The 13,256-nt window shown below is 52.4% G+C and overlaps 7 protein-coding genes across 7 annotated transcripts; 3 read left to right on the top strand and 4 right to left on the bottom strand.

The window, feature by feature from the left end:
- Nucleotides 1–190: 190 nt before the first annotated feature.
- On the bottom strand, nt 191–1,540 carry J4E83_004847 (uncharacterized protein; the record flags this gene model as incomplete). Its single annotated transcript, XM_049331772.1, has 2 exons — nt 191–883; nt 944–1,540. 2 exons carry the CDS (start codon nt 1,538–1,540, stop codon nt 191–193), a joined length of 1,290 nt encoding a protein of 429 aa, XP_049188867.1.
- A 229-nt stretch (nt 1,541–1,769) lies between these two features.
- Nucleotides 1,770–2,357, bottom strand: J4E83_004846 (uncharacterized protein; the record flags this gene model as incomplete). The annotated part of the gene is made up of 1 exon (XM_049331771.1): nt 1,770–2,357. The coding sequence occupies one exon, from the start codon at nt 2,355–2,357 to the stop codon at nt 1,770–1,772; it is 588 nt and encodes a 195-aa protein (XP_049188866.1).
- A 356-nt stretch (nt 2,358–2,713) lies between these two features.
- Nucleotides 2,714–3,783, bottom strand: J4E83_004845 (uncharacterized protein; the record flags this gene model as incomplete). The annotated part of the gene is made up of 3 exons (XM_049331770.1): nt 2,714–3,027; nt 3,077–3,444; nt 3,497–3,783. 3 exons carry the CDS (start codon nt 3,781–3,783, stop codon nt 2,714–2,716), a joined length of 969 nt encoding a protein of 322 aa, XP_049188865.1.
- A 558-nt stretch (nt 3,784–4,341) lies between these two features.
- J4E83_004844 (uncharacterized protein) lies at nt 4,342–5,592 on the top strand (the record flags this gene model as incomplete). The annotated part of the gene is made up of 4 exons (XM_049331769.1): nt 4,342–4,488; nt 4,549–4,657; nt 4,708–5,181; nt 5,234–5,592. The coding sequence occupies 4 exons, from the start codon at nt 4,342–4,344 to the stop codon at nt 5,590–5,592; spliced, it is 1,089 nt and encodes a 362-aa protein (XP_049188864.1).
- Nucleotides 5,593–6,018: 426 nt separating this feature from the next.
- On the top strand, nt 6,019–7,784 carry J4E83_004843 (uncharacterized protein; the record flags this gene model as incomplete). Its single annotated transcript, XM_049331768.1, has 2 exons — nt 6,019–6,101; nt 6,170–7,784. 2 exons carry the CDS (start codon nt 6,019–6,021, stop codon nt 7,782–7,784), a joined length of 1,698 nt encoding a protein of 565 aa, XP_049188863.1.
- A 1,794-nt stretch (nt 7,785–9,578) lies between these two features.
- Nucleotides 9,579–11,009, top strand: J4E83_004842 (uncharacterized protein; the record flags this gene model as incomplete). Its single annotated transcript, XM_049331767.1, has 2 exons — nt 9,579–9,583; nt 9,929–11,009. The coding sequence occupies 2 exons, from the start codon at nt 9,579–9,581 to the stop codon at nt 11,007–11,009; spliced, it is 1,086 nt and encodes a 361-aa protein (XP_049188862.1).
- A 74-nt stretch (nt 11,010–11,083) lies between these two features.
- Nucleotides 11,084–11,690, bottom strand: J4E83_004841 (uncharacterized protein; the record flags this gene model as incomplete). The annotated part of the gene is made up of 2 exons (XM_049331766.1): nt 11,084–11,492; nt 11,551–11,690. The coding sequence occupies 2 exons, from the start codon at nt 11,688–11,690 to the stop codon at nt 11,084–11,086; spliced, it is 549 nt and encodes a 182-aa protein (XP_049188861.1).
- Between the last annotated feature and the right edge of the window lie 1,566 nt (nt 11,691–13,256).

Here is a 13,256-nt window from a genome sequence, read left to right as displayed (position 1 = left end):
AGACGGAGACTTTGGGTTATATACGGATTTCAACGACGCCAACCTTAGATAGCATGTTTGACTTGTGGTCACATCTGGCGGATACCATGTTATCTTACGAAGGCGAACATGTCTTGCATCTCTATATACAATTCACAACGGGTATTTAACTTTTACTTCTTATGCACATGGCCTCATGATTCTTTTGAACTTACATGTCCTGCTTCCACTCCTTGTTGAACGCCCGTCCAATAACCATTCGCCTCACCTCGCTCGTACCAGCGCCAATCTCGTACAACTTTGCATCCCTGAGTATCCGTCCTACAGGGACTTCGTTCATGTATCCCATGCCGCCCATCAACTGCACGGCATCAGCTGCGACCTCGCTCGCCCTCTCTGCCGCATACAGAATCGCTCCTGCACAGTCCTGTGTCTTGATATCGGGACTAGCATGCGACTCATCCACAGCGCGGGCAACACTGTATGTGAACGCCTGACTAGCACGATATTTCGTGTACATATCCGCCAGCTTCCCCTGCACAAGCTGATTGTGCGCGATCGGCGTACCGAACTGCTTCCGCTGGTGTGTATAAGGAAGGACGTTATCAAGCGACGCCTGCATGAGACCCAGCGGCCCTGCCGACAGGACCAGGCGCTCGAGATCCAGGCCCTCCATCAAGACGCGGACGCCGCGGTTGATCTCTCCCAGAACGTTTTCCTTAGGGACAAAGACGTTTTCGAAGACGAGTTCGCCGGTGTTGGAGCCGCGCATACCCAGCTTGTCTAGTTTGTTGGCGACGCTGAAGCCGGGGGTGGAGGTCTCGAGGATGAAGGCTGTGATGCCCTTGGAGGCGGCGTTGGGTTCGGTTTTGGCGTAGACGACTATTACGTGTGCGTCTGGGCCCTGTGAAGATGGTGTTAGCATATCTTTCCCCTAACAGCCATACATGACGAGGGAACGTACGTTTGTAATCCACATCTTCGTGCCGTTAAGCAAATACCCACCATCCACCTCCTTCGCCGTACTCTTCATACTAACAACATCACTCCCAGCACTATGCTCGCTCATAGCCAGCCCACCAATCTTCTCTCCACTAATCAAACCAGGCAGGTACTTCTTCTTCTGCTCCGCATTCCCGTTCAACATCAACTGGTTCACGCACAACTGGCTGTGTGCCGCGTAACTCAGTCCTATGCTACCGCTCGCCCGCGACAGCTCCTCCATGACGACACAGTGGGCTTGGTAGCCCATTGCCAGTCCGCCGAACTCCTCGTCCGCGGTTATGCCTAGGAAACCCGCTTCGCCAAACTTCTGCCACATTTCGTTGGGGAACTCATTTTGTTTGTCTGTGCGTGCCGCGACGTCTTCGGGGATCTCGCGTTGGGCGAAGTCGCGGACTGAGTCGCGGAGCTCGTCGAGGTCGGATTGAGAGGGGGGTGTGAAGGCTTTGGGGTGCTTGGTTGAGGCGTGGCGGGTTGCAGTGGTGGAGAGGATGGCGGCGCGAGGAACGCGTGTTTGCCGGATGCTGCGTGTGAAGAGGCGAGGGGCTAGGGATGCCATTTTGATTATGCTGTAAACTGGAAATTGAAAGGTCAAAGGAAAGTCGTCAAGAAAAGTAGTGAGATGTTTGACAATACCGTCTTGGGAGTTCGGTTTGCGACGGCTGATGGACCGAGGCACCTTCCTAACTGATGGATTGCGGAGGACCAGGGTCCGGGGAAGAGGGAAGCGGCGTAATTCCGCCCTCCATCCCCGTCTATGGACAAACAGGAGCACCACCAACAAGCCCTCAAAGGTCCTTGACACGCTTCATCGCCCTGTCATTACACTCGCCCACATCCAGCGCGACTAAAAACCTGCTCACAGCATTATACGCCGCGACCGTTGCCGTCAACTCCACAACCATGGTATCCTCCAACACGCCCTTGACCATCTCCGCAACCATATCTTCCACCTGCACACCAACAGTCATCTGATCTGTATAAACCATAACTGCATACTCCTCCTTGCTGAACCCCAAAAGCCCCTCCCTCTCCACCATCCCATGTTTTGTAACAGGTAAATCAAAGACAGTCTGAAGTACTTCTTTGGACACGCCTGCCTTCAAGGCTAGAGCGGCATGCACGTCCCACTCGTGAACTGCGTGGTTCAGCACTGCGATGCGGCTTATCGCTAGCTCCTTCAAATTGGCTGGTAAGCTGGTTTGCGTGCGGATTGCGCCGATGAATGAGTTCCAGCCATCAGCTACCGCGGGGTTGTGTAGGAGCGCAAGGTCGAGTGGGATGAGGGGGCGCGGCTTTCGTCGCTCGGCGATGCGCTCGTAGATTGGGCGGGCTTCTTCATTTGGGGGCTCGCTTGGGGCGTAGGGAACGCGCATCTTGGTTTGGGTTGTAGTGCTGAGGGATCGTTGATGGATGGTAGATGTGATGGATCGGGTTTGGGAGCGGATGAACTTGGCTAGCCGTGGGCGGAGAAACATTGGATGTGAGGGAGCAAGGAAAGAGGGAGATTATATATCCCTCTTGTGCATATGCAGGGACAATCACGGATATACTTTCCGGTATACGGAATAGCGAGGCATGGCACTGGTGAGCAATGCTCGTGTTCAGATAAGAATGAGTAAATCAGGTTTTTTGAAAGATCATTCGATCAAAGATTCATTCATGCGTAGTTTTCCGTAGATCCCACTATATGAAATATATACATGTTCAATACCACAAAAGACGAACTAATCTACAACCTGCTCTGCTCATCAAAGACATTCGGTAACCTGGGAATACCTTCCAATCTAGTTGTCTTCTTACCCGCTGGCGCAAGTGTGACATTGTATGTCAAGTCGAGCTTCGCCTTGGGGTCCTTGCTAGGCTCAAAGTCTAGCAGCAGATCGTCCTTGACGGCAAAGACAGTATCGTTCGAGACCCATTGGTCGTCGCGGGGGTATAATTGTGTGATGAGCGGCTTGTAGTTCTCGGCTGAAACCATGAGATGGATGTGTGCGGGACGGAAGGGGTGGCGGTCGAGAGTCTTGAAGAGTTGGCCAGCGGCGCCTGTTGTGCGTTAGTCTTGCCCATAAGATATCTTCAGAAGATAACATACCATCGGTAGGCAGCGAGTACGCTGTTGGCTTGTAGCAGTAGTACCAGTACTCGCCCTTCTCGTTGGTGGTGAACTTTCCGCGCAGGTTGTTGGGCTCCTGGTTTTCGGGATCTTGGAAGTCGTACTTTCCGTTTGCGCTCGCTTGCCAGATGTCGATGACGGCGTTGGGGATGCCCTTCTTGGTGTCGAGATCCATGACTACACCGTGCATGAGAGTGGTTTGGCCATCAGGATGCGGGTTTCGGATGATGGTGTCGCCGAGGTCGCGGAATGGCGAGTGTGGTGACCAGAAGGGGCCGAGGATTGTGGAAGAGGTGGGTGTCTCGCCAGACTCGTTGATGTGCTTGTGTGCGATCTCGTCGACCAATCTGGGTAGAAGTTAGTATGACGTTTGGTCTTGCTGAAGGTTTGACGACTTACGATTCTACACCTAGCACATCTGAAATACGATGCGCCTCGTTCCTGGTGGCTGTTGTGGTCTTGCCAATGGAGTTCACAAATCGCACGCCCTCAAACCACTCCTCGTTGGTCAGCTCGACCTCGCGGATGAAGTCGTGAAGATGCCTGATCAGCTTGCCCATGACAAAACGCGTCCGGTCTGGCACATTTGGTCCAATAGCGTTGATGACGGCGTCGGTGAAGTTAGGGTCGAAGCGGTGCGAGCCATTCTCCTGGACCTCAGGCGCTGTCTGTGTGTTTGGGTCCATCTTGGATGTGTAGTTATATAGGGAATCAAGGTACAAAGGGTATCAAGGGGCTGGTGGAGGGAAGTAGTGCGGAATAGACACCATGCATGGGAGGCATGAGCTTAATAAATAGTAACTGAATTCTACCGCCCGCAGCCAACCGAACCGATACCGTTGACAATGGCCGTCTCTCTAGCCGCGGATCAGGCGAGACCTTGTCAGAGCTGTCTGGCGGCATGCTGTACCGGCTTTCAAACGTACTATGAGCGTGAGGAGCTACAGTGCCGAAGGCTGCGCCAGGTCGCGACGGCTGCCCCGCCTCGCGCTGGGCGGGTTGGCGAATTAAAAGGGAGCCGATGTGGAAGAAGTCTTACCCGGCCTTTTTCCCTCGCAATCTAGCGTCATCAGCACTAATGCCCCGCCTTCGGCGCAGACCCCGGAAGTCTAGAGACGCGACGCGATGGCTGAATTATCGCAGAGTGGAGGGAGGATTCGGCATACATCCCAGAGTGACAGCTTTTGCTGCGAGCTGTTTGTTTACACGAAAGACACGTTCTGTGCAAGGAAGCAACCACCAACATGGTCAAGCATCACCTCATGATCGGCACTTGGACGCCGCCAGGTGTGATCATCACAGTCGCATTTGACGATGAAACATTGAAGCTGGAGTTGGTGAAGAAGACGGAGATCCCAGAGGATGAGCCCATAAGCTGGATGGCTTTCGACGTATGCGCGCAATTTCTGGACCTCGATGCGACCAACGATTGCTGATGACTAGGATAACAGCACAAGAGAAAGAACATCTACGGTGCTTCTATGAAGAAATGGAGCTCGCACGAGGTCAAGAGCCCGAGTGAGATTGTACACACAGGAAGCTTTCCAATGGGCGGACATCGTAAGCGACATAACATCAACGCAGGTTGCTGATACTGACAAGTTCCACAGCCAAAGCAAATGATGCCGACACCAAGACGCGTGCGATCTTCCTCCTTCCCGCCCAGAAGCCTCCGTATGCCGTATACTGCAACCCTTTCTACGACTATGCTGGCTACGGCAACATCTTCTCAGTCAACCCCGAAGGTCACATCAAAGAGAACATCCAGAACTTCGAGTATTGCGAAAAGACTGCCATCCACGGTATGGTCTTCGACCCCTCAGAGACACATCTCTACAGCGCGGACATGTGGGCCAATCGGGTCTGGTGCCATAAGAAGATAGATGACGAGGGAAGGCTTGAAACAGTAGGCTTCACTGAGGCACCTGCTCCGAAAGACCATCCAAGATGGGTAGAGATGCATCCGTCGGGCAACTATCTATATGCCTTGATGGAGGGAGGGAATCGGTTGTGCGAGTACGTGATTGATCCGCAGACCAAACTGCCTGTCTACACCCACAAGACGTACCCATTGATCCCACCTGGTAAGTCGACCTCCTACTCCCGGCTATCCCAGTCACTAACTATTGCGCTCAGGTATCCCCAATGCAACCACGATGTACCGTTCCGATGTTTGCTTCCTCACCAAATCCTCAAACTACCTTTTCGCAACCTCCCGATCCAACTCCTTCTCCCTCACGGGTTACATTGCCGCATTCAAGATCGCTCCCTCAGGCGCCATTGAGCGACAAATCTGCCTCAACCCTACGCCGACCTCTGGTGGTCACTCGAATGCGGTATCGCCGTGTCCTTGGTCCGATGAGTGGTTAGCGCTGACAGATGACGAGAAGGGTGGCGTGGAGATATATAGATGGCAGGATGAATTTCTAGCAAGAGTTGCGAGATTGGAGATTGGTGAGAAAGGCTTTGGTATGAATGCTATTTGGTACGACTAGACCGATACACAATACTTGGGCATAGAGGATACGTGGGTAGCATCAAGAGAATTAGCATCACAAAAACTTCATCTTCAGCAAGCTAGCATGATTTCTGATGTGGGTGAGTACTTAGGTACTGCATGCATTGATGGTCCTCCACGTCTCGAAGCGTAGCGTACACGCGTAGTAGTGGCGGGTCTGTGTTCAGCCTCGGAAGAATGAGGGGCAGCGGTGCCGCCGTCGCCCGAACTAACGCCAGCCGGCAGATGTCGTCGGGGGAGCTCTTCTTTCCCCAACTTCGTCATGGCCTGCACGAGATAATTGGAGTAGTATAGTCGCAACCATCGAATCTAATCGTTTCCAATCTTCCATTCCCACCCAGTCGTCTTTCATCTACTTGCGACACTTACACTGAAGTGCACAGCTACCCACATAACAGATACAATGGCAGCCAAATCAACTCCAGGCATTTTGTACGTGACGATGCAGCCCAAGGAGGGCTTGCCTGAAGCACAGTTTCACGATTGGTAAGTTGACGCCTCCGCAGTCGCATCCTTGCCACTTCACGCTCCCACCTGACACTCTTCCCTCCAAGGTACCAGAACGAACACGGCCCTAATCGTCTGCGCCTCCCCTTTTGCAACAATGGCTTCCGCTATCGCGCCACGGATCTCGAGAGCGCGCCTGGGTCCAAAGATAAGCCGGAATGGATGGCCATCTACGATTTCGACGAGCTCGAGTGGCTGACGAGAGAGCCGTACACGAAACTCCGAAGCGCACCGGTGCAATCGCAACGAGAACGCGACACTATGAAGCAGATATTCGTCGACAGGCGATCTTACGATCTACTCGGAGAATGGAAGGGTGGAGACTTCAAGGACCTGCAGAAAGTTGAAAACGAGGGAGAGAAGAACGTCATGATTGCTGTGAGCTTTGCGCTGCACGAGGGCGCAGACAAGGAAGAGGAGCTGAAGAAGTGGTATGATGAGGAGCATGTACCTCTTCTGCAAAAGGTGCCCGGTTGGAGGAGAACGAGGAGATTCGTAACATCATACCTAGATCTGGAGAGCGGACACAAGACCGAGAAAGAGTACCTCGCGCTGCACGAGTACGCGCCGCAGAATGGGCTCGGAGGACCCGAGTTCAAGGCTGCTACTACGACGGAGTGGTGCGATAAGATCTACAAGGATGTCGTAAAAGACAGGAAGAGGAGGGTGTACGATCTCTACTACACCTTTGGTGCTGCACAGCGCGACCTCCAAAGTCTGGCGAGCAAAGACACAGTACCAGCAGAGAGTTCAGAAGGCATGGTCAAGACACATCCTGCGCACACCACACCAGAGAAGCGACCAGTAATCGAGAGCTTCGTCACAACAAAAGACGGCGTGCAACTGCCGTACCGCCTCGAAGGCTCCAGCGATCCCAATGCGCCTCTTCTCGTGCTCTCAAACAGTATACTCGTCGACTACGGCATCTGGGACGACTTCGTAGCCGAGTTCACAAAAGCCACAAACAACAAGTATCGCATCCTCCGCTACAGCACCCGTGGCCGCAACACACTTCCATCGAATACCACATCGCCCATCACAGTACACACGCTTACCGACGACGTCATCGCCCTCCTCGATGCCCTCCGCGTCAAGCAAGCCTCTATCATCGGTGTCTCCCTCGGCGGCGCAACAGCACTCAACGCAGGCCTCTCCTACCCGGACCGCATCTCCGCGTTCATAGGCTGCGACACCAATGCCTTCGCTCCTCCCTCCAACGCCAACGCCTGGAACGACCGCGTCGCTGTCGCCGAGAAAGAAGGTCTAACCGCCTCCTCCGGCGAGCCAATCGTCGGCGAAGAACTCGCAGAAGTGACAGTGCGCCGCTGGTTCGTCAAAGAATCCTACGACGATGCGGAGCTAGCGAAGAAGATTCAGCGCGTCAAGGACATGGTCAAGACGAATTCGCTGGCTGGGTTTAGGGATTCGGTTAAGGCGCTGCATCAGTATGATATTAGGGAAAAAATGGCTGGGTACAAGGGGAAAGGTGCATTCTTGGTGGGTGCGGGGGATGGTGTGCTGCCTAAGACTATGAAGGAGAATATGGCGGATAAGTTGGGGAGTGGGGTTGAGCTTAAGGTTGTTGACGGGGCGGGACATTTGCCCATGGTGGAGAGGCCGGCGGAGGTTGCGCAGTTTGTTGCGAGGTTTTTGGAGGGTTAGAGATGTGCATTTCGATAAGTAGAGGATCGTGACAAGTACTCATCTATCTCTATCTCAAGTTAGCTGGGGGCTTTTGCTTATTGGGATCCTCACCTGGGCAACTCCGACTAACCGTGAACAGACTAGCCCAGTAGAACCACCGAGACATGAGACTTATATCCTCGCCTTCCGAGATCGCGTGCCCGCCATCTCCGCATCCTCTTTCCACCACTGCATTCTTCGTTCAAGACGCTTTCATTCAATTCCAGATCAGTAACAAACTTGTTCTTTCATGGGCCCCAGCCATTAGCCAACAAGACCTATTGCAGGTACTGAGGCCTTGGAAGCTACAATGTCGAATCGCGTCCGAAATGGCCGTATCGGCAAACGAAAGTCTCCCGAAAAGAAGCACAACCCCAATCTTACTCAACTATACTTCTTCAAACCCACTGCGGACAACCGGCGTTTACGCCCTTTCAACAAGACGCCCTACAAGCTTGACTTCTCCGTTCATCAGGGCCTTACCCTCGACGAGGTCGCCTGCAGGAGAGTGGGTGGCCCTGAATTTATCATCTGGGATATCCTTGGCGGAACTTTCGATTTGGCCAGTCGTCCTGACCTTGTTATCGCCCTACGCTCGCTTCCTCACATCTGGTACATAGATGAGAACTTCATGAATATCGATGTAGGGCTCGCCAGACGAGGGTTTAAAAAGGAGACCATTCCCGGGTCGCACTATAAGCTCTCCTGGCGTAGCGATCCCAGTCAGGTGATATTGTCGGCTGACAAGACCCCATTCGACCACTTTATAGAGATGGAATCGCCTCACGATGTAGAGAACTGGACAATGAGGACAGAGGAGGTTACTTTCGATGCGGAGCCTCTCGCTGCTCTGCTACCTCAGGCAGCGAATACGGAACAGGGAAGGGGCTGGGACGTATATCCGATACGCCTGTCCTTTTATGGAGTGCCAGTTCGACTTGAACGCCTGTTCATTGATGACCCAGAGAAGAAAGCGACCTATCTCACTATTTCACCCTCCGGTATAACTACAAGCCCAGACGGTCATCCTCTGAGACGACAACGATGCTTCCTTTATGTCACTATGAAGCTCGATGAGGAGGGCAAAGAGGAGGGTTGGGCAGAAAAGATGCTGGGCCTACCATTCCACTTCTCCGGCGCTTTATACAGCACCGACACCGTCGACTTGGTGGAGACCCGTTTTGAGAAAGTCGACGACGAGGCTGTCATCAGGAAGGGCCTCCGCTTCGAGTTAAGGGGCACTGTTGACAGTATCGACGAAGCCAAAATATCCGTCAAGCCAGATTGGTTGGATCGCCGAGCTTTGGAAAATGAAGACAACCGGGAAACTATGCATGTGATCCTGCAGAAGGATGTTGAAGTACCGGTGGTTGGGGAGAAGTACCTGATTAAAGGCATCATTCCGCCACCTTATCGCGATCAGTGGGGGAGTAGGTTCGATTTGGAGAATGGCAAGCTACCGGATGGAGTTTGGAAGGCTTTTGCGTTTGATCGCATTACCGAGTAAACTATCATCATCACATGCTTTCCACGGTGTTTTCCAAGGATGTGCCAAGGCCAAGGTTTCTTCTCATCAGGTAAACCATCAATGTATCGCCTGGAATGCGACTAGTGATAACAAGAGTACCATAAAAGACTTTTCAGCCCGTTCAAGAGTTGGTTCGATATCTCCTAGTCCTGATTGACCTCATCGGCGCGATCGATTGGTAGTCGAGTTTTGGGTGACGCTATTGACGCTATCTTCTTGGGTCCAGACTGCGCACCTACCTAGGCATGATGTAAGTAACCTTGATTTCAATCAAGTACTCACTACCTTCTTACGAAAACGTCCCTCTTCAATAGAATAAAGCCTGGTCGTTATCAGGAAGTATTTGCTCCATAACATCGACGGGCTGCGACAGTGTCCTAGCTGCCTCACTGTACGACCACTACTCTCTAAAAAATATGTCTTCAACATACCCGGTTCTGTTTCTTCCAGTATCACGAGAGATGATAAGTCGCATTCAAGATGCTCGCGTTGTGAAATCTCCACATAAATCACGCCGGCAAACTCAGTCACTTCGGAGGAACACCTCTACTTCCCTTCAGAAAGCATACACCTTCCACCCTACGGAACAGAACAGACGCACTGTCCCGGAAAACAAAGCCCCGTATCGCTTCAACTTTGGCCCATGGTGCGGCTCCACAATTGAGGATCTTGTGTACTATGGGCCACAACAGTATGCTGGGAAGAGGTATCTACTCACCTTTATCTTGACCGAGAAGTTCGACTTGAAAAGTAAAGTCGACCTCATCACGGCTTTTCGCTCGCTCGGTATTTCGTTCTATCAGGATTTGTTTTGCGTCGGACAGAAGATAACAGAGCGAGGATTTACAAGGACATGGAGACACGGCTCACACTACTACTCCCAGCAGTGGGAAGAAGATAGGGCAGTGCTTTTATCGTGCGACGAGACGCAATATAATCAGTTCATTCATGTGTCTGGACCCCGGCCTTCGGATTGGGACAGAGCGGAAAATGCTACGTTCGGTGGCGGTCAAAGAAGGCCTAATGTCACTCTCGACGCAGCCGCATTCAACGAAACGATTTTCAGTGATCTGGATGAGGTTGAGCGAAAGGAATTGGCGCGATTCCCGGTGCACATCTCTTTCCACGGCATGCCCATCAGGTTGGAGCGGCTGTTTATCGACGATCCGGAAAAGAAAGCCACATATCTTACTATAGCGCCACTTGGCTTCGATGGCTCTTCCGGTGGACAGGACATCTATTTAACGATGCGTCTCAACGAACAGGGTCAAGACGAAGATTGCGCAGAGAAACTTCTGGGAATACCCCATCACTTCTTCGGCGCCTACGTTAATAGCGAGACGGAGGATCTTGTGTGTGCGAAGATCAAGCCTATTCAAGCGAGCGACATCGAGGGCGGATTTCGTTTCGAAGCCCATGGTAACGTCGTGCCATCGAAAGAGGAGCCTACCCGCATCGAGTTAGATTGGGGAAATTACTCGATGATTCGAAAGTATGGGTCGATCGAGAGTCTTCATTTGGAATACTCAGAAGAAGGACAGGGTCTTCCAGATAGTCCATGCCATATTCGGGGTGTGATTACGCTACGCGACAACCAGAAGTTCAAGTGGAAGGAGGAGCGTCTCGAGGATGCGGTATGGAGGTGCTGTGCTTTCGAACTCGAGAGAACGAGATGAACATGAAGCTCGCGCAGTAGACCATAAATCAACATTGCCGTATCAATATGAACACTTACCTTCCAAACTACGTTCTACCCTCTATCCTCTCTCCCATCCAACCAGCTCGTACAATTCACACACCTCTTAGCCTTCTCACTAATATACTTCCTACAAAATCGACACTTGACCTGCTTCTTGACGATGTTATCCCCACTACCCCTAGAGTACGCCAGAGCCACAACCCAAAGCGCCAACGCAACGACCAAGAACCTGACAATCTTGTCCAAGAACTCGCCGTAAGCTAGTACCACAGCTCCATCGTCAACAGCCTGCTTAGGGGTGTTGTAGCCGTTGGAGATTGTGGTGTTGTAATTTGGTCCGGATTGCAGGATGGCGAATTTGGCGTCGAGGTTGCGGGAGAGAAAGGGGAGGAGCGAGATTATGGGGAGGATGATGGAGGAGACGAGGGAGTTTGCGACTGCGGTGAAGGAGGCTGCGAGGCTGGTTTGCGGTTCAGTATGGTTTATTTACGTGTATTTTATTATAGGAATGTACATACATCAGTCCAACGGCTACTTCGAGCACGTTGTCGCGTAGGGCGAAGTTGCTGAAGCTGTCCCAGGCACTGGCGGTTCGCCTTCGGATCCCCTGTTCTGCATCGCGGAGGGTTTGCTGTGTGTTTTCGTCTAAGCGCGGCATGATGGTACTATAGGGTGTCGAGATGATAGGGTAGGGCGTCACGATGTGTAAGGATGTGATGCATGGGTCGTGAAAGCTGGAGTCGCGTCTCAGGTGACGACGTCATTCCGACCGACGCGTAGTGCGCGTAACCTTGGAAGATCTGCACTAATCACGCGCATAAGGATTGCCTGTACGAGTACACCTACTAGTCTCATTGGCATGTTGGAAGCATACAATTGCCATCGGATGTGTGTATCAACACTGACTGTAAATCGCATTCACCCTTTGTTCAACGTGGCGATATGATCATCTCCAATGACCATCTCCACTCCAACGCCTCCCGAAACTCAGTCTACTCCACGCGTAAGCTTCCCCAGGCTGTGGTCCACTTAGCGAGACGCCAGATAGATCGGCTTTCCTTATTATCATTGCCCTGCGTCGCAGACAGCCAGGCGGCTGCAGCGCTGCGCACGACATATCCAGATCCTCTGACATGACGACTTCTTGCGGATCATGCCATGCACACGGCGAACACCACATCCTTCACGATCTCGATCGCGAACAGGCGTAGCACACCCAACCTCACATTTATCTTACCCAGCCACCAATCCGCACCGTGGGTCTCCGAATGCCGACCCCACAGAGTCGGCCCTTCTACACAGGAAGCCACTCTGCTCCCGAAGACAGGCCACATGCCCAACCCACACCCCACCCCACCGTCGTAACGAGGAAACCACCAAAAAAGATTTAGACCCCGCCTGTCGCAATCACAATCACGCCAGGCAGCCTCATGATTCAGTACCATCGTCAACTATGCCGACCCCGGATCAAAGCCCTCCGCCGCCTATCTCGCGCCGCGTGACCCTTCGCGCACGCCATAGTAAGATCGCCGTCCTATCTGTAAGGGTCAAAAGGGTACATCGTCCAAAACGCAGGGTCTTGCCGTCCGAAGCAGATGGAAAAGCGTGGACATGACAAGTGGTCATGATAGATCAGGTCATGTTGTATCAACTTTGGGAAAGGTAAGCTGTGTACATGTGTAGATCTCTTCGCGTAAAGTACACCAAAAAAAAGATGCGCGGTGCAAAATACCCTTTTCCTGCGATAATGTCGGCACGCTGCGCTTCGTGAATGGATGAAGTGAGGGGTAAAGAATCCGAAAACGTGGTTGGTGAAGCTGATGGATATATGCCGGTAGATGTTTCTTGGGCACACTTTTCTCATGCAACATGCGCAGTGCACGAGGCTGCATGCAAGATACAGAACAGAGCGCGTATGGCTAGTCCTTGTTGGAGTAATGGCAGACGAAAATCACGACTTGGTCTGCTGCAGGCAATCGTGAGGCTGAACGGAAACAGGAGAAGAAAAAAATTGAGTTGGCTGGTAAGATAAGATTATCTTCGCCTCTGGAGCGGTGGTGCCGGGAGACCCGATTATTCCTGCTGTGACAGTCGTCGCGGAGGTTTTTCGGATGGTTTAGGGTAGGGGCGGTAAGCGCGCGAAAGAGGGATGTTCGCTGCTGGCGTGTGGAGGGGTAATTTGGGCGCTGTTGGTGGTTTTTCGCTATCGTGGGTTATGCGGCGT

This window comes from Alternaria metachromatica, assembly GCF_023757995.1.
Source record: "Alternaria metachromatica strain BMP 0045 chromosome Unknown scaffold_9, whole genome shotgun sequence".
NCBI lineage: Eukaryota > Fungi > Ascomycota > Dothideomycetes > Pleosporales > Pleosporaceae > Alternaria > Alternaria metachromatica.
The sequence above is the reverse complement of the archived record's forward strand: the minus strand, read 5'-3'. Positions and strand labels throughout refer to the sequence as shown.